Genomic DNA, 24,649 nt, shown 5'->3' with positions numbered 1-24,649 from the left:
CTGAAGGGGTTTAATTTGCGGTAACATCCAGCTGACTGTACATTATCCAGCTTATTACACGGCTACTTGCCAAATGCATAATAAATAAATGGACATGAAACACTGATTTGCATTGATATTATGTAATTATGTGAGAAGAAAGAAATGGCTGAACAGCTTAATTCCACCTCCAGTTTGTATCAGAGTTTTGTTGGTGTTTATTTTTAAATTAATGAATGTCTGACTTCTCCTTATCCAGCTCATTAAAAGACTGCTTGCCAAGTAAATAAATAAATGCCCATGAAACACTGATTTGAGTTGAAATTATTTAATTAGCTACATGTAGAGATTGCACAGTGATCCGAGAAGTAGTAAAGATGGCTCGCAATACCCTGATGACCGGTATATATGCCGGATATGTCTTAATCCCCGGATGTGCGATTGTTACTCAAAAATATCAGACCGATAGATGGCACCATTGACCAGTCAGATTCAAGTGTTTATTTATTATTTAAATTCTAAAGCATGGCAGTGCTTAAATAAGGTTAAATAATCTAATATTTCTAAATCAGGAGTGACCATACCTTCATGTTTCCATTATCGTCATCATCATCATCCTCATCTTCATCTTTCTTTTGCTGTTTTGTTTTTTTCTCCTTCTTCTCTTTGGGTTTCTTCTTTTTCTTCTTCAGGGAGCTGTAGGTGCTGCTCTCACTTCCTGACCTGTGACCCCGATCTTCTCTATCTGACATGTTGTCCAGCTCGGTAGGAAGCCCCTGTGAGGTGCAGGCTTATTGAAAACAACACTACAAACTTTACAGTAAACAATCGTGAACGGAATTCCTTCATTAGCTACTTCAGGGATGCAGCAGAATTTAAACATACAGTGCGAACAACAGCAGTAACAACAGTTCAAGAAAAAAAATAAAAAAATAAAATAAAATTGTAACTGTAGTGGAATACAGTTACTTATATTTTGAATTTTATATACGTAATCCCGTTACATGTATTCTGTTACTCCAGAACACTGCATCTATATACACACACACACACACACACACACACACACACACACACACACACAGTATTTAGTGACAGTCAAGCCACTCTTCTTAAACTACTCATAAAAAAAGTAGTTAGCTACAATACGAGTTACTAACAAGACTACATTGAAGCTAATTTAAGAAAGAAAATATTTTTTAAATATAAAATAAATTATATTATTTAATTAGGGCAAACAATTAGGGTGACGTCATTAAATGGAACATATAAATTAATACTAAATACCACTGGGCAGAACTGCAAAAATAAACACTGTTTTCAAACAGACTTCCAGTATGCACCCCAGTCTTCCGTTCATTGAACACACAGAGAGTCCTGCCCTAAACACATGGCAATGGTTAAATTATGTCTGTCTGTCTGTCTTGTCTTTGTCAAGCTAACATCAAGTTTTGCCTATATCTAGTTTATATTACATACACACATTTGGCAGACACTTTTATCCAAAGCAACTTACAGTACAGTTTAATTCAAGCTATAAATTGTATCAGTTTGCGTGTTTCCTGGAAATCAAACCCATGACCTCAACATTGCTAATGCCACATCTAATATTTGAGACTTGTTAGAACTCTCAACTTGGCGAGATGTCAGTTGGATAGTGAATTTTTTTTGTGTATTTTGAGTAACTATTGTTCAACTGTAGCATGTTTATATCCATATTATGCTGGCAAGCAGCCATCCTGCTCTATAGATATTGGTCTTGCGGCAGAAAAATATAACTTAAGTACTATATGCAAGTATTAAAACTGAGATTCTTCTATTTGGAACAGCTGCTGCATCTATGGACCTTAATAAAAAAATAAAAAAACAGGCATTTAATATGCCATTACTATTGATAAAGGTAAAATCAACCCCATAATAAAGGAAAAACCAGATCATTACAGCACTCTTATTAATAACATCTGGAAACAGGAAACGAATCAAAATGATCATAGTGCTAGGGAACTCATGTGTCAGTGGGTGAATTACTGTGTGTGTGTGAGTGATTGGAGAAAGCCTGTTGCTGTGCTGCAGCTGTACTCTGGCTGGCAGACGTCTTCTCGGCACAGGAAAGGATGGCATTGCCGCAGAGTGCATGAGCTCCACCAGCAGCTGTTCTGTGTTGCCATGGTAACCAAACTGTGCAGTTGGGGGGGGGGCTCTCTCTCTGCTGCAGCAGCCAATGGAACGATGCCATCCAATCAGAGACGTTTGCATAATGAGCTTGTTATGCAGAGTCCCCATGGTTGCAGTGCCTGTGTTCTAGGGCCCGTCTAGACAAATCTCAATCACGTACATGGGGGGAGGGAGAGAGAGAGAGAGAGAGAGAGAGAGAGAGAGAGAGAGAGAGAGAGAGAGAGAGAGGAAAAAGGTACAGAGAGAGAGAAAGAAAGAGAGAAAGAAGAAATGGGAGGGGTGCTCATGCAAGAAGCAAAGAGCAGAACTGCTAAAGAGCTTCACAGCTGGAGCTGAAAGGTCTCCCAAAATCACAACCACATCTACTGTATCTGTTCCACCAAGCTGTCCCATAGAAAATGCAGTATTTAAAAGAATATATATTCTGAGTCATTATGTACTCACCCACATCATGTTCCAAACCCATAAGGTTTGACTGTTTAATGCGTAAAAAAAAAAGCACAAAAAAACCTAATTGTTTGGAGCAGCGCACGCTTCTTCATTACACGCGACGCATGTCTCGAGTGTAATAAACACGGGAGAGGATTTACTGCACGGAGAATGGTGACTGGTGTAAAGCCAGGTGTGAAGTATCTCTTCGCATCACACGAATCGCTCACTGAAGGTCCATGTCTGTAGCGTGGTGAGCGAAGGTAAGTCGTGTTTTTAATTTATTCCAATGAGAATCTACCTCGCGAGCGTGGCGCTTGGCTCCTATTGGAATGTATTGAAAACAACCGCTCAGCTTCACTCACCACGTGCCAGTGGACACCTACGGTCACTGTCAACAGAATCAGTGTTAAACGTGAAACTGCACGAGAGAGACCCAGCGTGTGCGCGGCAGAGTCTGAACGGTACAGTACCCAGAGAAAATAATAGTTTTGAGATTGTAAATTTCAGCAAATTAAAGTTCAGCATTCAATATGTTTTATATCTGTATGTATAGTGTCTAATAATGCATTGACAATGTCCTCTTAAGTTTATTTTGCCAATAAAGCTTGATATGAATTAAATGTGCCCATTTGATCCTATTATTTTATTTTTTTATATTTTTCACCCAATTTGGAATGCCCAATTCCCAGTGCGCTTTTTAAGTCCTCGTGGTCGTGTAGTGATACGCCTCAATCCGGGTGGTGAAGGATGAATCCCAGTTGCCTCTGCATCTGAGACCATCAACCCGTGCATCTTATCATGTGGCTTGTTGAGTGCGTTGCCACGGAGACATAGCGTGTGTGGAGGCTTCACGCCATCCACCGTGGCATCCGCACTCAACTCACCACACGCCCCACCGAGAACAAACCACATTATAGTGACCACGAGGAGGTTACCCCATGTGACTCTACCCTCCCTAGCAACCGGGCCAATTTGGTTGCTTAGGAGACCTGGCTGGAGTCACTCAGCATGCCCTGGGATTCGAACTAGCGAACTCCAGGGGTGGTAGCCAGCGTCTTTTACCACTGAGCTACCCAGGCCCCCCATTTGATCCTATTATTAATAAAATTCCTCTGGAAAACAGCAGAAGACTTTGCCCAACTTTTAATTACAGAATGTCCACTGATTTTATGGTGTGTATACATATTCTTGTATCAAAGATTAATACCTGTAAACATGTGTCTAATTAACCCTATTCACAAAAAAAAAAAAAAAAAAAAACATTTTAACGTACATATTTACATAATTAAATTAAATGACGACTAACCAATTTCTTGCAAGTTCGTTGAGAAAAACTATAAAGTAAGTATATAGTATTTATGATGATGATATTTTTCATGTTTGTTGTAATGTACCATGTACCATAATTTAATCGCAATTAATTAAAGGAAAATTTGTAATTAATTAGTTAAAGAAATGTAATCGATTCACAGCTCTAACATACATTTAATAATTCAGACAATTAAAATGAATTACATTACTGTGGCAGACGAGTAAAGCATTGATAAGACAATACAAAAAGTGTCTTTACAGTCCAATATATTGTTTATTTCCAAATTATTTAACATAAACCCATTATTGGTCTGCAATTTATTTTGCAATTGAATTCGTCAATCTGTCCGAGATTTATTATAAATGTGCTTTCCTAAGGGCTAAATTATACTTTCCTAACGGTGAGTCAATAAACACATGCATAAGACGGACACTTTTGGAGCACCACACTTTGGTTACGTCGCGTCATACACACATCTTGAGATCCCTTCATTCGGAATTGCGCTCCGTCCAGCTGTGTTTGAACACAGGAATGCATCTGTCCTCATCTTGTGCTGTGTCGCTACTGTCAAGCAAGCCTGAGTGTAGTTTGTTGTCTGTACAGCTGCGTGTTGCCTATACAGCTGGAGTTGCGCTTACTGCCCCCTGCTAAAAACAATTGATACATCAAGCTTGAATTGTTCCAATGGTAGGAGTATTCCTTATTACAGTCCAGGGAGATAATTAATTGTGCTATTTTTTTTGATTATTTGTTATATTTTATGTAATTATTAACATGGATTAACATGTTAAATTGTTGAAGTCTTTCATTTTTACAAAAACTTTTGTCTTAAAAAGGTTATTTTATATATTCTGCTTTTAATGTATCAGTAGGAAATATCAATTTTAGATTTCAACATTCCCTGTGCATATAGAATTAAATGGAAGAACAAGGAGCCCTAAAACAGATGGTATGGCCACCACAGAGCCCGTTTCTTAACATCGAGTCAGTCTGGGATTACAGGAAGAGACAGATGCACTAGAAGAACTGAATTAGAAGAACTGTGGCAAATTCTTCAAGATGCTTGGAACATCCAATCTGTCAACAACCAAGAAAAACTGGGTCCAGGTGTACCACGAGAATCGGTGCTGTTTTGAAGGCAAATATATTGATTTAGCGTTTTTATGTTTACTGGACTTTGTATGACGTTCATTGATAAATGAAAACTATTTATGGCATTATTTTGAAGACATCCTCACCTTGCAACATTTTGTGCAGAAACCTTTTGCACAGTACTGTATATTTATATATCCAACTTTAACACATCCAGAATAGAAAAAAGAAAAACTAATCTCTCTACTGAAATGTTACTTATCATTGTTTACATCTGACAGAGCATCAATTCTGACTCCTCTCTTCCAATCCCCATACTCTCCACAGTCGATCAGGCTCTGGTGCAGGTGGCCAGCTTTGGTGATCTGAGCTGTTAGACTTGTGGATAGAAGAAGTTCAGGGGGTGGTTTTGACCCGCATTGATCTGAACCCGTGTGTGACAAGGCACTGCAGGGAGCACATGACTCGTCAGTCAAGCAGAGCACTTAGCTGCTGAGGGGAGACCTCTCTGCCCTCTCCATGGCACATTTACCACCGCTGAGAAAGAGAGAGTGCTGATAGAGTGACTAAATCTGAAAGAGGAGGCAGGGAGCATAAGGGAGAGAGAGAAACAGAGGAGAAAGAGAGGAATCCCTCTCATTATCTCAATGGTGACTACAGTCAGCTGGGGGGCCTGTGACCGACTGACCTATCAAATCGCACTCCACGGCGCAGGCAAAACAGCAGGCACGAAGGGAGAACAGACAGGATGAAGGGGATAATCAGTTAACAATCTGATTCAATATTTTTGGGTCAGGCAAGTTGTTTCATATGGATCATTCACCTCATGGGAACAGCGTTTACACCACGGCATAACAGCATGACTGCCATTTCTTATACTGGCTGTAAAGCTGGATCAGGATGCCACCTGTTATATGGATGGTTTAGTGTCAGTGTAATCCAGGTGAAAATGCCAGGATCTAAGACTTGGGAAAGCCCAGCTCCCTATGGCCATGGTCCTGGAGGCTCTGACCACTAATATCCACTACTGTCCCCCATATACAGTAGTTTAATAACTTAATGACGTCCTTGACAACACACTCTCATAATGAGACGTCATTATAGCGACATTTTGCCTGCATCACTAAAAGGTCGCCCTTGACGATGCCGTATTCAACTCATTTCGGAGGATTTCAATACTTTGCTAAAGGCTAATTCTAAAATGAAATTAATTCTGTCATGATTTAATCATTGCTTTATAACAAAAAACTGTATTATCGATTGCCATGAGAGACAAATGGAGTTTTTTGAATGTCCGAGCTGTGGCTCAAATAATAAGAAAAGCACCATAAAATGATCATAAAAGTAATGCAACATATGTGCGTTGCATTACGGATCTTCTGTTGCCATGTGATCACTTTATGAGTAACAGATATAAATTGAAGTCTTATTTTAATGATCAGTGTTCCCACCCGCCATAACAGTCAGATCGCGACCCACCTGTTAATTTACCTGCCTGTTACATGTTTGATATTGTTGATAAGTGATATGTTTAGGAATGTGGTTGGTTCTAAAATACAGATATTATAGTATAATGTAACTAAACGAATATATTTATAAGTATAATGAAACATATTGCAGTTAAATGCGCACAATAAATCCGAAGATAGCCGAGTCTGGGACGGAATCCTCTGAACTGAGGAGAGGACGGAATGACATTTTCATGATGCACGCAAAAAGTCGCTACGGTGACGTCTACGTCATCAGACTGCCATTTCCTTGGTTAACTAGCTTCAACAGAAAGCCCATGCTGTTTCATGGTAAAGTGTCAGCAAGGCAATGTTGGTCCCCCTTACAAAAATTAACTACAGTAAAACTGCAGTCTGATTGCAGTATTACTGCAATCTATGTAGTAAAAAGTGCAGTTTTAAGTAGTACAATGATGTTGTACTGCACAATGACAAACTGTACTGCACTTACAATGCCTTTTAACTGCAGTACTGATATAGTACACTGCAGTACAATTGCAGATCAGTGTTGTACTACTAAAGTTCAGTGAAGTGTATCTGCATTTCACACTAGTATACAGTAACTGCAGTACATTGCAAAATAATAGCAGTTCAGTGTAGTACAATTTCAAATCAGTGCAGTAGAGCTGTAGTTTGTGTAGTTCACCAGCAGTTCAGTGCAGTTAAACAGCTGCACTGCAGTATAAATGGAGCTGCAGTTGCAAATGCAGTTTTCACATTGAACAAAACTGCAGTTCTAAAGTGTCTAAACCTGAGCTGTCGAAATTAACACATGTGATTAATTTACAATGTTTGACGCATTTATTTTTTTTTCCACAATTAACGTAATAACCAATTTGACATTAGATTCTGCCATTCTATTCAGCTCTGTGTGAGATCTAAACACTGGTTGCAATAGGACGGAACCTTTGCGATGTAACTGGGGAGACCATACACAGAGACGTACACCCCACAAACAAACACACAGCAGCAATTAGTTGGTGATCAAAGTGATGGAGAAAGGACCTATTGACAGCATTTTTTGGTACAAAACAAACCCAGATGCAGCAAACTAAAGCCACATTTACATGAGTCGTTGGAGTGAAGCAGCCAGCGTTTCCTCGGCGCCTCATTGTGCTTTCATTTTACTGGACTATTTAGAAAAGTCTCATTATGTGGACAGTATTAGCGCTAAAAGCAAACAAAGCCCTATTTGGATGGTCATTGTCATATGTCATATGTCATTGTCGGATGGCCTATCAGGATGACATCTGTAAATGAAAACGCATGCCTTCAGATGACAATTAATTCATGGTGAAAGAGCGGGTTCAGTCATCCTACAAACCCGGAAATTTGCTTCTCACATGGTCAGTCGCATGTAATATTTGTATTAGGGGGTGTACAGTTAAGTCGGCTAGTTGGTTAGTTCTGCCACGCGTTGAGTTCGTGCCTACTAGTCAAGGATCACATGAATTAAGTTGCGCTTGTTCCATATGGTGACAGCAAGAGGAAAATTTGTCAGTCCACAAACTGCGTTCTGTGCATTTTGTGAAAATGTATTTTCAAATAAAGGCTATGCAAATAAATTTGGAATTACGCTAAAGTGTAAATAGTGTGAACACGGTGCATTTTGCTCATGCTTTCACGTGCTGAGATGAGAGTGCATCATCAGTTGTGCACACACTCTCTCTATCTCTCTCCAGCACGCAATCAAACACACACAGAAGTTCGTACAGAGAGAGAGAAAAGCCTCACATATACCAGGTACAGTAAAGAAAATGTGGAAAATTTCTGGAAAAGTTATGTTAGCGCAACAATGTTTTTTTCTATTTTTCTTCTACGTAAGTGATCCCACTCAGTGTAGTGGAACGGGATGTAACTTTATTAATGTGAATTATTTCCAACATTTCTACACATGCACATTACCATACATCTTGACAAATAGTAACCACAGAGCACTTGGCAGAGATCAAAAAGGTTTTCCAAAACAATTATTGGATTCCTGCTTTTAAAACTCAAGAGATGTGGATTTGGATGGAAATTAAATTACCACACGAACTTGGTATTTGTCAAAAAACAGTTGGTAATTCAGCTGGGAATTTTCTCGTGGGTGGTGGGAGAAAAACACAGACATTTTGGATTAGGACAGTAATAAAATCACTGACTAGCCCCGGCAACTGCTGGAATTACCTTACATCCCCATGTAAAACAATTAGCGTCCTTACAGCGATCAAGACGCAGCGCCTTTCATATGGAGTTCAAAGCAGTGCGAATCATGTGAATGCAACTTCAAGATTATTGTAGCAAAGTGAACAGTCACAGCCTGTCGGATGATTTATATTGTGGAGAATGAGTGTTTAAGAGGTTTAATGTGCATTGCAATGAATACGCAACCTATGAAGTTATTAATTTGTGTACCTCCCACTTATACTTTGGAGATGTTTTATTTTACTTTGTGCTATTTTAGTGTAATTCTATCTTTATACTGTGAAAGGCTTTGTTTGGAAAATATTAATAAAACATTATTGTTGCATATTGTTCTATTTTTGTTCTTAAGTAGGAACCAAATGTATTTTGACATGAAAAGAGGTATACAGTATTTCATATTTCAGTCATTTTTCAGAATTTTCGAAAGTCTGTGATTAACTATGAAAAATAATGTGGTTAATTGCAACTGACAGTGCTAATGTTTATCCATTTATACCTTTCCAATTTTTTCATGTTTATTTTACAACACCAATTCAAAAAAGTTGGGAAGTTGGGAAAAATGCTAATATAAACAAAAATGAGTCATTTATCAATTATATTCACCCTTTGCTATATTGAAAGCACTACAACTAAACATTATATGATGTTTTACCTTGTGAATTTCATTGTTTTTTGAAAATGTACAATACTTTCAAATCAGATGATTTCAACACGCTCCAAAAAAGTTGGAACAGTCGAGTGCTTACCACTGTGAAATATCATAATTTCTTCTAATAACACTTATTACACATTTGGGCACTGAAGACACAATTTTGTTAAGTTTAGAAAATTCAACCATTATGCAGGTCTTCAGCTGCACAATTGTACAGGGTCTTCATTTCCGTATGGTGTGCTTCATAATGCGCCACACATTCTCAATTGGAGACAGGTCAGGACTGCAGGCAGGCCAATCTAGCACCCACACTCTCTGCTTACACAGCCATGCACTTGTTATCCAGGCAGTATGAGATTTGAAGTTGTCCTGCTGGAAAATGCAGGGATGTCCCTGGAAAAGACGTGCTTGGTGGCAGTATATGTTGCTCTAAAATCTGTAAATAACTTTCTGCGTTAACGGTGCCCTCACAGATGTCTGAGTTACCCATGCCATGTGCACTGACACACCCCTGGCCCATACAGACACTGGCATTTGGACCTGATGCTAATAACGGCTTGGATGGCCCAGAGAACACGACGGCTGTTTTTCAAAAAAAATTTGAAATGTGGACTTGTTGGACCAAAAATCACGGTTCCACTGTTCTAATTTCCATCTAAGATGAGACCGAGCCCAGAGAAGTCGGCAGCACTTCTGGACAGTGTTGATGTATGGCTTCTGCTTTGCATTGTAAAGTCTTAACTGGCATCTGTGGATGCAGCAGCGAGTGGTGTTGACTAACAAAGGTTTACTAAAGTAATCCCAAGCCCATGTTCATGATATCCATTACAGATGAATGACGTTATTTAAGACAGTGACGTCTAAGGGATCAGAGATCACACGCATTCAGAAGTGGTTTTCGCCTTGCCCTTTACGCACCGAGATTTGACCAGATTCCTTGAATCTCTTAACTATATTGTTCACTGTAGAGGGTGAATTGCACAAAATCCTTCCAATTTGTCTTTGGGGAACATTGTTCTCAAAGTGCTGGATTATTTGCAGAAGCATCTGGCAAATTGACAAGTCTTGAATGATCCTTGCTCTTGAAGAACTAGGCTGTTTTTGGAGGATCCTTATATACTATGACATGGTTGCCTCACCTGTTTAACATCTCCTGTTTCACATCACCTTGTTATTTCAACTCATCAAATTGTTATTAGTCTTAAATTGCTCATCTCAAAATTTTTGGAGCGATTACTGTACATTTTCAAAAAACTATGAAATTCACAAGTAAAACTTCACATAATGTGTAGTTATAGTTCTTTCAATATAGCAAAGGGTAAATATAATTTACAAATCACTCCTTTTTGTTTTTATTAGCATTTTTCATACTGTCCCAATTTTTGGGGAATTGGGGTTGTATACTTTTATATTTGCTAGAGTATGTTTAGTTTGAAATATTGCGTTGCTGATGCTCAGGTGTCTTAATGGCCAGGCACATCTTTAAAAGCTTTTAAACCTTTTTTAAACATTTTAATGTCAGTACATGCTAATGCTAATGACCTGCATTGTGTTTGCAGTCATTGGTCTAGTTTTGAAGAATGTAGGGAAGTACAGAAAATGTATTATGTGTAGGATTGCAGAGTGCAGTTCTAGAGAGCAACAACAGAACTGCAGTACAAGTGTGGTAATTTGGACGCAGTATTCCTGCAGTTTTCAGTACTGCAGTACAAGTGTGGTGATTTGGACACAGTATTCCTGCAGTTTTCAGTACTGCAGTACAAGTGTGGTAATTTGGACTCAGTATTCCTGCAGTTTTCAGTACTGCAGTACAAGTGTGGTAATTTGGATGCAGTATTCCTGCAGTTTTCAGTACTGCAGTACAAGTGTGGTAATTTGGATGCAGTATTCCTGCAGTTTTCAGTACTGCAGTACAAGTGTGGTAATTTGGTTGCAGTATTCCTGTAGTTTTCAGTACTGCAGTACAAGTGTGGTGATTTGGATGCAGTATTCCTGCAGTTTTCAGTACTGCAGTACAAGTGTGGTAATTTGGATTCAGTATTCCTGCAGTTTTCAGTACTGCAGTACAAGTGTGGTAATTTGGATGCAGTATTCCTGCAGTTTTCAGTACTGCAGTACAAGTGTGGTAATTTGGATGCAGTATTCCTGCAGTTTTCAATACTACAGTACAAGTGTGGTAATTTGGACGCAGTATTCCTGCAGTTTTCAGTACTGCAGTACAAGTGTGGTAATTTGGATGCAGTATTCCTGCAGTTTTCAGTATTGCAGTACAAGTGTGGTAATTTGGACACATTATTCCTGCAGTTTTCAGTACTGCAGTACAAGTGTGGTATTTGGACGCAGTATTCCTGCAGTTTTCAGTACTGCAGTACAAGTGTGGTAATTTGGACACATTATTCCTGCAGTTTTCAGTACTGCAGTACAAGTGTGGTATTTGGACACAGTATTCCTGCAGTTTTCAGTACTGCAGTACAAGTGTTATAATTTGGACACAGTATTCCAGCAGTTTTCAGTACTGCAGTACAAGTGTGGTAATTTGGATGCAGTATTCCTGCAGTTTTCAGTACTGCAGTAATACTGCGTCCAATTTACCACACTTGTACTACAGTTAAAAAACGTATTATTTTTTATTAGGTTATTATATTTTATTAGGTTATTTTTTGTAAGGGCCACCAGCTAGACGAGCACTAGCCAGCATAAACTATCCTGGGCCAGCAAGGAAATTCTTCAAGCAGGTTATCAATCCCTGATATGCATATTTAACCTGATAGATCTGTCACAAAAAATGCATTGCATTCTGATGATGTCATAATGACACCTGCACATCCATGTTTAAATTAAATAACACTCGTAAGGCTGTTCCTAACCTCCTTCTTCTTCTTCTTCTTCTTCTTCACTTTGGGCTCTTTGACCTCTGTTATCTTGCTGGGCTTCTTCTTCTTCTGCTGTTTAACCGAGTCATCCTCAGAGAAGAACCTCTCTAGAGGCAACATGGGGACAGTCCTCTCACGTTCACCTTCCTCATCCTCATCTGAAGAAAAAATAAAAGTATACAAAAGATTCAGCAACAAAGCACGCCAACACAAGCCTTCAACATATCCCACATCATTCTCCTTAATTTCATTGGATCGATCTATCTATTTTCTATCTTACTTATTTTGCAAGAAAACCCTGCTATATTATTAATTAGTTACACAGCAGAATCTTCTTGCAAATAAAATCCTTCAATTAACTTAATCTATCTATCTATCTATCTATCTATCTATCTAATTACATTCTTCAATTAACTTTTATCTATCTATCTATCCATCCATCCATCTCTGCTGAGGGGAGGGGGGGGGAACTCCTTCACTTCGTGACAGGAAAAGCAAAGATTCTTGTTGACACACTGAAAGGGGAGCGATGGGAGAGAGGTGAGGTCTCTGCCATCTGCTGAACTGTGAATCTCTTACAGTAAACAAAAACTACTGTCTGGCAGCGCATATGCACTCTTAACACTTCAATACCGCCATGCTGTCAAAAAGGCTAAGCACAAAAAAAGACATCAGGGAGGCATCCTCTGCAACCGGAGCTGTACGGTACGACTCCCACCGACTGTCTATCTTCAGCTCAGACTGTGGCCCATGAAATATGCAGCGTGTGCGGTGGAGTCAATCAGCTAAAGCCCTGCCCTGCAGCCCAACACGCCCCATGGGAGCTGCCGGAGATGGGGCTTTCCCAGCCTCTTGGATGATATCCTCCAAATCCACTTAACCTTTATTTAGCTGCCACTGTTTGAGGACTTCAGCTCCGGTGAGAGCCGCCACTGCACGGTTCAAGCTCAGCTTGCAGCTCTATAGGGCGTTTTGAGTGTTTACTCACGTAAATACAGAGCTTCCCGTCTTTCTGTCAACCGCTGGGAGGTTTTCTTTTTTTTTTTAATCTTCTGCTGCACATGAACAGAGCAGTTGCCTGCGAGATGATGGATATTTAGGGCAGCGCGTCTGCAGTACATCTCACAGTGAGGCTCTTTCATGTCTGAAGAATGTGTCTGCTGCCTGCCAGGCGAATCAGGCTCACATCTCTTGTTCATTTATGTCTCACTTACAGTCATGGTGATGCAATACAGCAGTCTTGAAGTAAGAATATCTGGCAAAGGTAGTACATTGTCAAAATATGTTTTAAGTGGTTTGGATTTTATTGCTTTTATGTGAGGGTTATCTAATATTTCTGGAATTCATATTTATCAAACCAATATGAGTATCTATACCAATCAATTCCAATATGATCAATATCAAAGTTAAAGGCAAGCTCAACCAAATGGAAATTCTGTTGTTATATTCCTTGTACCGTTGAGGACAAAAAGAGAAATCTTAAAGAATGTAGATGCTGCAGAGCAAAACAAAATCATTTTCAACTGAGAATTTTTGTATCTTTGTCCTATTTTAAGATAAAAAGAAAAAAGAAAAATCAAAATATACAGTACTTAAGACATGAAAAAATTACTTGAGAAGCAGAATGACATAAGATATTAAGTCTTGCTTTCAGAGAAATCCAACAGAAATTGGGGAGGTTATACTTTAAATTACACAAAACTATCTGCCAATTGGGTAAGAAAAATAAACTCTCTTTGAATCAAGTTTTTTTTTTCTTACCCCACTGGCAAATATTTGTTATTTATTTATTTATTGTTATAAGCCTAAACATTAATAAATTTTGTTCTCTCAAAACAAGACAAAATATTTTATGTCATTTTGCCTCTCAAGAAAATTTACCTTGTTTTAAAAAATACAAATATCAGGAAAGTAATTGGTATGAGGCTGTCAGTCCCTAACATGGAAGAACGTCATACAGGTTTATATCATGGAGGGTGAGTGAATGATGACAGGATTTACATTTTTGGGTGAACTATCCCTTTTACACCAATACTAACATGAAATATTCTGTGTTCTTTTAAATCCCTTTGCTAATGTGATAACATCCACTGCATTGTTATTTGCCAAACTAAGTAAATCACAAAGAAAAATCATCTAATAAAAGAGGCAATGGATGCTGTTTCTCATGAGGGTGTAGTCACCGCAATAGGCATTCACAATCTGTGCCATGTTGCCGAGTAAACAGAGGCTCTTCCAGGCACTGCCAGGTGATTATAACTTGTGCCACTGCCATTGGCTCCTGGTAGCGGGCCTTAAAATATCACAGCTGCAGCCACACATTTCCGTCTCAGCTAAGCACGGATATTGGGGTAATTGTGACCTTCCAGCAAGCACTGGGTCATTGCCGGACTCCATTAGAGCAGAGATTCTTGGCCGTGCTCACTGTTAAGAAGAGAAGCGGTTACAGGAAAGCACATTAGCTGTCTGACAGATTGCATATGTTAATAGTGCCCCCACCATTTATATGATGAGACAGCATGTTACTTTTAGACAGCATGTAAATTTTATAGGCTGTATCTGTACTTTCTGAATACTACACCGCAGTCTCCGGCTGTTCCGCCAACCTTTGCTTTGCCTTGCAAAGACAGACACTGCGTTCCAAATTGCACTTCATGCACTAAGCGGTCATGACTTTATTCTACGTACAGTAGCAGAATGGCTGGGGTTACCTGGTTGCAATGCTGGCCTGACAAAACCAAATTGCACATCAGTGCCCGCCTACTTTTTCAGTCGTCTTGGTTCCAGAAGTATTTCTTCCATAGGGACTTAATAAAAGTCTTCATAACAGAGTTCCAAGCCATGAAGCAAACCATCCAGCTCCGAGGTGAATCACAACTTTACAAACTTTGATTTGGAGCAAAAAACTATTTGAAAATCAGACAAAGAGACAAAGGTACAAGACTGTGTACTTACTGTCTTTCATGAGGGAATGAACTACAATCTCGTGAAGCATTGCGAATGACATTATCAAATAAAAACAATAAAAAAAATTCAACTGTTGATTTAAAGTTGTTGAGTTTAAGTATAGAAAAAATATATTTTGATTTCATTGCAAAATATTCAAATATTAAATAGACTGACAGTGTGGGAAGACAGACTCGATTGCATCTTCATGTGAGTGGGCGGTCGGTGCAGCATTCCTCTTTAGGATTATAGCTAGTGTAGTTCTTCAACAGGTATTCCAATATTAAACATTATATTTTGAAAATGAAGTTGAAATAAGGTGGACTTAACCTCAGAGCTCATGGTAGCACTGTCTTTAAAGGGTTTTTTATGTTATCCTTAAAAATAAATTCATCTATGCAAAAAATGTATGGGATTTTTACCTGAGCCTAACTATTGTGCTCTATTGTAATTAACAGTGAATGTGGCAACTACCAAAACTTCTGAGAAACCTTAAAAAAAGTTGAATGCTTTACCATCACACCACACTCTGTAAATACATACAGTTGTGATCAATAATATTGGCACCCTTGGTAAATATGAGCAAATAAGACTGTGAAAAATATGTTTTTATTGTTTATCCTTTTGATTTTTTATTCAAAATATTTACAAAAATCTAACCTTTAATTGAAGTAAACTACTTGAAAGAGGGGAACAATCTCATAATTAAATAAATATTTTTTTTCTCCAAAACATGTTTGCCACAATTATTGGCACCTCTAGAAATTCTTATGAGTAAAATATATCTGAAGTATATTCCAATTCATATTTTACATTTTTAGTACACCTGGGTGACTAGGAACATGAAATTGTTCAGCCATGACTTCCTGTTTTACATGGGTATAAATACGAGGCAACACACAGGCCAAATTCCCTTAGTCATCCATCACAATGAGTAAGACATAAGAATATAGTTCTGATGTGTGGCAAAATGTTGTTGAGCTTCACAAAATGGGAAGTGGCTATAAGAAAATAGCTAAAGCATTGAAAATGGCCATTTCCACCATCAAGGGAATAATTAAGAAGTTTCAATCAACTGGAGATGTTACGAATCGGCCTGGAAAAGGACATGTGTCTGTATTGTCTCCACGCACAGTGAGGAGGATGGTTGGAGTGGCCAAAAATTCTCCAAGGATCAGAGCTGGAGAACTGCAGAAATTAACTGGGTCTTATAGTCAAAAATCTCCAAAACTACAATCAGATGTCACTTACATCACAACAAGTTGTTTGGGAGGGTTTCAAGAAAAAAGCCTCTGCTCTCATCCAACAACAAACGCAAGCATCTTCAGTTTGCCAGACACTACTGGAACTTCAAATGGGACCGGGTTCTATGGTCAGATGAAACAAAAAAAGAGTTTTTGGCAGCAAACACCAGAGATGGGTTTGGCGCAAACAGAGATGAAGAAGTACCCCATGCCCACGGTTAAATATGATGGTGGATTTTTAACCTTGTGGGGCTGTTTTTATGCCAGAGGTCCTGGACATGTTGTTTGGATAAATGGCATCATGAACAGATAAAATACCAATAGATTAAAAAAAAAATCTAAACCTGACTGCCTCTGCCAGAAAGCTTAAAACAGGCATGGTTGGATCTTCCAGCAGAACAATGATCCAAAACAAACATCAAAATCAACACAAAGAAATGGTTCTCTGACCACAAAATCAAGGTTCTGCCATGGCCATCCCGGGGTCCCTTGACCTGAACCTCATAGAAAACCTGTGACGTGAACTGAAGAGGAGAGTCCACCAGCGTGGACCATGGAATTTGAAGGATCTGGAGAGATTTTGTATGGAGGAATGGTCTCAGATCACTTGCTATGTGTTCTCCAACCTCATTAGGCATTATAGGAGAAGACTCAGAGCTGTTATCTTGGCAAAGGGAGGTTGCAAAAAGTATTTTAAATAATTTGTCACATATATATTTGTCAAAAATATTAGTTTTTTGATAAAACTCCATTAGAGGATAGATTTTTGTGAACATTTTGAATGAAGATCAAAAGGATAAACAATAAAGATATTTTTCACAGCCTTCTTTGCTCATATTTACCAAGGGTGCTAATATTTTTAGCCATAACTGTGCATTATTTGAGATATTCCATAAGTGTTGAATTGAGGTTAACTAACATGCATAAGCTAGTGGCAACAGATGGCGTGCATTTGAAACGTTGCTATTGTCAACTGAAAACCATTAAAGACCGTATTTGAGATAATACTATACTTAAAGAATTTATACTCTAGATCGCCAAGTGCATAGTGCATGGTACGTCATTTGGAACACAGTAATACAAGTCGCAAGTACACAACCAGTAAAGCAAAGCAGTCTAAAATGTATGTCCTAATAACCTACAAACTCAAAAGAAGCCAATGTAATTGAGTTTAGTCAGTATAATTATTTTATTGCTGTATATACTCTCCTCTTGAGAAACCATGCAATTTGTTGGGAGAATTCTCATGATTCTTTTTTTATTTGACACTGTAGAGTGTGATGCAAGGATTGATGACACACAGAAAAGAGTGTGTGATGCAACACTGATTTACACAAACTTAGACATGCACAAACTCTAGCGAAGAGGAAGGGGTGTCAGCTTTCACAGTGCAGCTTCCAAAAATAGCCCCCACCAATCAGAGCAATGGCTTCACTGAGCAGAGTAATCTTTCAATTTCAAAGGAGATAAGACTATGTAAAAGAACACCAGACTGAGAGTGGAGGGAGCGGTAATTAGAGAAGGCAAAACTCAAATGATTTTGGGTCAGTTTCACCCTAATACTTCCTAATGAGGACATATCACAGGTGATCCTTAAATCAACAAAAACACAAACTCCTACCAGCACCACTTGGGAATGACTAGCAGATGAAACTGTTTTAAAGGGATAGTTTACCCAAAAAAGGAAAAATACTCTCATCATGTTTTCACCCTAATGCCATCCCAGATGTGTATGACTTTCTTTCTTCAGCAGAACACAAAGATTTTTAGAAGTATATTTCAGCTCTGTTGGTCCATACTATACAAGTGCATGGTCATCAGAAAGTGAAAGTGGAGATTTAGAGAAAAAAAGGACTTAAAAATGTTTTGTTTCTCACCCACAGCTATATTGCTTCTTAAGATATGGATTTAACCACTGTAGACTTATGGATTACTTCTGTCTTCCTTTATGTGATTTTTGGAGCTACAAAGTTCTGGTCACCACTCACTTGCACTGTATGGACCTATAGAGCTGAGATATTTTCTAAAAATCTTTGTTTGTGTTCTGCAGAAGAAAGAAAGTCATACATATCTGGGATGGCATGAGTAAATGAGTAAATGATGAGAGAATTAATATTTTTGGGTGACCTATCCCTTTATCATATGAAAATTATTTTTATTTTTAGACAATCTGTTCTGAAAGACTACAAACCACAGGTCCTATTTAGTCATTCTGGGAATAATCACTCTTTCTCTCTAGAGCTCATCCATCCTTTGTTCTTGAATCGCAACACTATGTGGACTCAAGTTGCAACAATTTAAAACCAACTGATTAAAATGTGCATATCATAACAGAACTAATGCATGTCTCTTTTAACCAAATCCAGTGGAGGTGAAATAATATTCCAAGTGCAAATTCGGCACTTGTCTGTGAATGACATTCTTTATTATTTGTCTCTTTTTTGTTCTTGAGTTAAGGCATGCACCAGTGATCATTGTGTTCACAATGTGTTCTGTGTTCAGTGTTTGAAGCATGCACACTGCTTTGACACATTATACATGCTGTATTTTCAGTATTTGTCCTGTGCTTTTGCTTTTTAGATTAGCTGAAATTAAGCTTAGCTTTTGGTCCAGACTGATCTCGCAGTAAAATAACGGAAACAGTAGGTTGACTTTTCTTTAGCTAAAATTGGTCAGTGCTTACCAAGATTTGAAACACTGCCTCCTGTGGCCAAATCAGTAAGAGTTGTTGGGCATATGGGCATGTGTGAGTTTAATTTTCTTTTTTTTTTTTAAATGTCCACAAGCCAGATGTGAAGCGAGAAGTTTTCAGCTGTACAGGCTGTTATACAGTGAAGAGGAATGCATATTTTATAAACAGAACCCCCCAACCCAAACCCTAAACCTAACTATCAGTGGAGTAAAAATCCGAACCCGGGTCTCCCACGTTGCATTCGCAACGCGTCTCCAGTCACGCCACAAGTGAAGGTAAGAACGCTTGAGCCGATGCAAAAATCTAAATAAACTGAACATGAATTTTCTTGCAAGAAAATAAACTTAAACAGATAGTTCACCCAAAAATGTTCCCAAACCAGATGACTATCATTCTTTTATGGGACACAATAAGAGATTAATGTTAGTCTGTTACCATTCACTTTCATTGCATCGTTTTCCCATGCAATTAAAGTGAATGGTGACTGAGGCTGAGGGTGATTCTGCTTAATACCTACTTTTGTGTTCCTCATAAGAAAAGAGTGTCATATGAGTTTGAAACAATATGAGAATGAGTAAATGATAAAAAAAAAAAAAAAATCATAATAATTGAACCATCATTGCTGAGGAGATAAATTGCAATCTGATTGCACAGGAATTATCCACTGGTAGTTCTTCACAGTGAAATATTCAAAACTGGACTGAAAATCAGCTTATCTCGAGTTCAAGCACAGTTACAATATGTTATCTCACCAAAAATTCATCAACCACCTTATAAAAACATCAGTAATGTAGTGGACCCCATGAAGACGTTCTGCCATACATAATGAAGGCACTGAAAAGAAATTGCAATAACACTGAATGGAACCAAACAGCATAGCCAAACATCAGAGCTAGTCCTCTGCTGCTCAAATTTCTCTCATTTTCAACACATGTGGGGGCTTACCATGTACACGGAGAGAGCCCACTGTGTGGTTCAAAAATTATTTTTTAATTATTAATTATTGTGCATATTGCACATTATTTCAACCCGTTTGCAGCCCTCGGCAATTCTCATCTCAGACATGTTGCTAATCACTGCCTCGTAAAAAAAAAAAAAGAAAAAGAAAAAGAAAAAAGAAGGTTAATATGAGATTGGGTTGCAAATGAGAACCCATATTCAGGTTGGTCATGTGACTAATTCACGACTAACTGGGAGGCAGCTTAGACCTGGCTGTGGGCAAAAAACTATAAATGTATTGATTTTATTTAACGTGTGCCATGAATGTATAAAAGGCAGCCAGCCAGAGCTGAGTCTTACTATATGGCCACCATCGTGCATTGCTCTAACAACCTATTGATTTCATACCAATCTATCATATATATATATAAACAAGATTGATGAGTCTTTTTTTTTTTTTTTAACCAGGCAGAACACATAAACAAATCAGAAAGTCACTGCTTTGGGCTTGACCTTGGATGCAACGGGCAACATAATGTTTCTGTTGTCTGACCTGAGTATCAGAAATACACCATTAAAATATTTTCTGTAGAGCAACTGTATCTGCCAGGTCTCCTAAGCAACCAAATTGGCCCGGTTGCTAGGGAGGGTAGAGTCACATGGGGTAACCTCCTCGAGGTCGCGATTAGTGGTTCTCACTCTCAATGGGGCGTGTGGTAAGTTGTGCATGGATTGCGGAGAATAGCATGAGCCTCCACATGCTGTGAGTCTCCGCGGTGTCATGCACGACGAGCCACGTGATAAGATGCGCGGATTGACGGTCTCAAAAGCGGAGGCAACTGAGACTTGTCCTCCACCACCCGGATTGAGGTGAGTAACTGCACCACCACGAGGACCTACTAAGTAGTGGGAATTGGGCATTCCAAATTGGGAGAAAAGTTGATAAAATATATTTCAAAAAGAAAAAAGAAAGAAAAAGAAATCAAGGTTACATTAAGGCACTTACAATGGAAGTGAATGGGGGTGTTTAAAGGCAGATGTGAAGCTTTTTATAAAAGCACTTACATTGATTCTACTGTTAAAACTCAAACACTAAATTATTTGAGATGTAAAGTTGTTTTTACGGTTGTTTTAGAAAATGAAGGGTTTATGGTAGCAACTCGGGACAACGAAGTTGCTAAATTCTATACAACTTCACGGAAAAGATATGCAATTTTATCACACTAAATGTTAGCACACATATTGTTTACATCTTGATGCTATACTTTTGAAACTGCAAGTTTTACATTTACGGTTTGGCCCTGTTCACTTCCATTGTAAGTGTCTCACTGTAACCCAGATTGTTCCTTTATTTGTATTTTTTGTAAGAAATTAAGAAACAAGTCCACATTAATTTTTGTGGTAATCAACATTATGCCACAAGTTATGCATTTTGCTCTTAACTTGTATTTAATCCAGAATGTTTCTTTAAGGAAAGGCCCCTCTTTCAGTCAATTTACCACTAAAGGAGTTGTAGAAAACTGGAAACCTTTGGAGATACTGAGGGGTTAACTCGGCTCAAGTCTGTGCCCCTGAAATAGACCAAAGAGAGAGAGGCATTGTAGCTGATGTTTTCCTGTCACACGTGGCTCTATCAGGCACTTGCAACTTTTTCACCAAGACACTGTGACCATGAAGAAGCTCCTCAGTGTTCCTCATAGGAATCACCTTTGTGGAAACTGATCATGGATAAATCACAAAAAGATCAGAGTCTTGCATTGTATTATTTCCATTAGTATTATGACTGCTCATAGTCATGCACCAGACTTTTTACATCAGAACATTATGACACGTTTAGAACTCATTGTGCATCGTGGGTGCAATAGCTGTCAGAGCAGACTGGCTTGAAAAGACAAAACGGGGAGCATGCATGACTCATTTATATGCACAGAAAATGCGCGTGTACAAAAACTGGCTGATGAGAGAATACGAATCTCAGCACAGACAATTGAGAAACGGGCCGTCGCGCTTTGGTGACTCAAATACAGTTGGACAGTACGCCGTTATTTTTGGAAGCACGGTGTCCGGTGTGAGACTAGAAGATACATTGCGACTGTTACCGGTTACGCGCTACAATAAATTGCATGCGCGTTTACGACCGTAGCGCGAGCCCCGTTTCCCCGCATTCAACTAGGCGTAACAGCGCAGTTGTGAAGGGCAGAACTCTCCCTCCCCTGTGACTCTTTACCCCCTCACCTGGCACGTCGTCCTCAAAATCCATGTCGTCTTGCCCCTCTTCTTCATTGCTTAGCGATCCGGGCATCTTTACCGCATAACAAGAAATTCACATCCGAGATAATGGAATAAAGTCCTGAAACTTCACCCTCCGAATCCCCAAACCTCTAAATGCCTCGCTTTAGAAGAGGAGACGTCCACTGAAGGTGAGGCAAATTTTCTATATTTTAATATGGTGGAAAATATAATAAAAGATGGCTGCCCTATTTTTTTTCCTCAGCTGTCCCCCCCCAAAAAAAATCTATTTTCCTTTCTCTCCCTCTTCTCTATCCAAGTCCTCCAGTCTGAAAATAAGAAAGAGACAAAAATGGAACACACATGCCCAGATTGTGACGTCTGGTCGGTTGCCATGGCAATCCATCCCATAGTTTCCCGACACAACTAGTTAGTGGTGTTCTGCTGGTCACCGGCTTAACTAGTACAGTGCAGTGCTGATGCGCCGTCTCGCGTTGGCATTGCCCCTTACCCGCTCTTAAGTTCGCGGAATGTGAGGTTACACGGGGATACGTACGGGAGAAAGTTCCCTCACAATCCCTTTCAGTCAGGTTGGCAAGGTTTGCCTTTGCCCTCGCCAAGGGAAATATAATAAGAGCGCGAAACTGCATCCTTGCAGGAAAATATCATTGCGCCAAGTATTATTGTTTTATTATTATTTACAAATTTGTGTCGGACGAATCCTGTTTCCAAGATCACAGTTTAAAAGATCTTGAAAGATGAGGCAAGTTTACTGGCATTCTTGCTGGCGTTTCCTTGACAACTGCTCGTGATTCGCGAGTTGTCCTGAAGGCAGGGCCGTACCCACCATAGAGATGGAGGGGGACATGTGCCCCCTAATATTCATAATAGTGGTCTACTGATATGGGGGTTTTTCCATGGTTGATTAAATTAGAGGGTTCCCCCCAATCCTGAATATGTGGTTGCATCCTTGCCTGAAGGACATAATTAAATAAATTCATAAATTAAATGGGCTTGTTTTAAACGTTTAAGGATAGTTAACCCTGAAACAAAAATAGTCATTTACTTACCAAAGACAAATAATTAAGCGTGATTTTTGAAGTGCAGACTTCAAGACATGACGTCATACATTTCTGTAACGCTTCTTCGAAATGCGTATTGTGAAAAGCCCTATACAAACAAAAACTTGACTCAGGCTCTATAACCTTTTGGTCTTGATGTAAGGGGGGAAACTATTCCCAATATCCTACCAAACATCGTCTTTTGTGTTCCACGGAAGAAAAAGTCAAGAGTTTTCTTTGAGAACAACATGAGGCGAGTAAATAATCACAATTGTATTTTTGGGTGAACGATCCCTTTATCGCTTAAAATAAACCCAGGCTTCTGTTATTGGAGGGATAAGATAAATGTACTTTATGAGTGAGTTAACACCAAAGTCTTTCTAGCAAGTCAGTCCACTGTCGGCCATCTTTGGAATGGTCCCGGTAGGCTATTTCCAGTCATGCCAGTGCAGCTCCTATCTACTTGAATGGGGGGGAACACCGTAATGTGGTCAAGATTACGATCAAAGAACATACTTCAAACCAGCAGTAAAATCTGACAACGCTGGTATCATAAATTGTGCTTCTGTACCTCAGATTACGCTAAAAAAACTAAATTTTCCCAGCTATTTTCCATATAGCTAATGCGCGTTATCGGGACGATTGAAAGTCGATGTCTATCTACAGGGTTCGTACAGCTTTTTGAGAGTGGAATCCAAGCCCTTTTCAAGCACTTTCAAGGTACCAAAATCATCTTTTTCCAAGCACCTCAAAGCTTTAAATATGATAAATTCTAAACATTACTTGACAAAAACACAATGATAGATAAAACATTTTTTAAGAACACTGTCAATGATTTCAAACACTGCCCAATTTCCTTTACACCCAAAGCTAAGACTAGAATCATTATTGATGATTACAACCAAAGTTTGCATTAACACATACAGTCGGCAATGCCGGTCATCTATAGGGCTTGATTTAGTGTGGGGGGGGAAAACAAATTATGTAGTTAAAATATTTGGAATATGAAAATAAATGTAAAATAAATTTGGCAAACATTTTTTTAAAGAGTTTGTGTGTTATTTTTTACATAAAAGCAAAAAATCTTGAACTGGTATTTTGTCACCAGCTATTTGAATAAAGGCTTAAAGACTGCTTTGAAAAATACAAGCAAATCAGTTACAATATATCAGATGCATGTGGAATCTCACCTTTAAACATACACATCTGCAGCAGAAATAAATTCAGTGTGATGGGATTGTTTTCCCCCACAGCAGTATAAGACCTGACTGCAATTATCAGACTGATTTGAAGAATATACTGAATATGATAAGTGTTTTCAGCTGTTC

At 38.8% G+C, this 24,649-nt stretch overlaps 2 protein-coding genes across 5 annotated transcripts in view; one reads left to right on the top strand and one right to left on the bottom strand.

The window, feature by feature from the left end:
- The window catches only part of LOC127427563 (chromodomain-helicase-DNA-binding protein 5-like), a 66,139-nt gene extending 43,735 nt beyond the window's left edge, over positions 1 to 22,404 (bottom strand). For both annotated transcript variants that reach the window (XM_051675195.1, XM_051675197.1), the window contains exons 1-3: positions 22,267 to 22,404; positions 12,205 to 12,368; positions 564 to 755 (exon numbers count right to left, since the gene is read on the bottom strand). In XM_051675195.1, the coding sequence (XP_051531155.1) occupies positions 564 to 755; positions 12,205 to 12,368; positions 22,267 to 22,333 (423 nt within the window). In that variant the 5' untranslated portion in view covers positions 22,334 to 22,404. The remainder of the gene's footprint in view (positions 1 to 563; positions 756 to 12,204; positions 12,369 to 22,266) is intronic.
- Positions 22,350 to 24,649, top strand: part of LOC127427607 (RING finger protein 207-like) — a 40,638-nt gene continuing 38,338 nt past the window's right edge. For 2 of the 3 annotated variants that reach the window (XM_051675288.1, XM_051675287.1), the window contains exon 1: positions 22,350 to 22,451. The gene's annotated coding sequence lies outside the window, so the exon portion shown is untranslated. The remainder of the gene's footprint in view (positions 22,452 to 24,649) is intronic. The other variant, XM_051675289.1, reaches the window with a different exon arrangement.

This window comes from Myxocyprinus asiaticus, chromosome 37 (assembly GCF_019703515.2).
Source record: "Myxocyprinus asiaticus isolate MX2 ecotype Aquarium Trade chromosome 37, UBuf_Myxa_2, whole genome shotgun sequence".
Taxonomy (NCBI): domain Eukaryota; kingdom Metazoa; phylum Chordata; class Actinopteri; order Cypriniformes; family Catostomidae; genus Myxocyprinus; species Myxocyprinus asiaticus.
The sequence above is the reverse complement of the archived record's forward strand: the minus strand, read 5'-3'. Positions and strand labels throughout refer to the sequence as shown.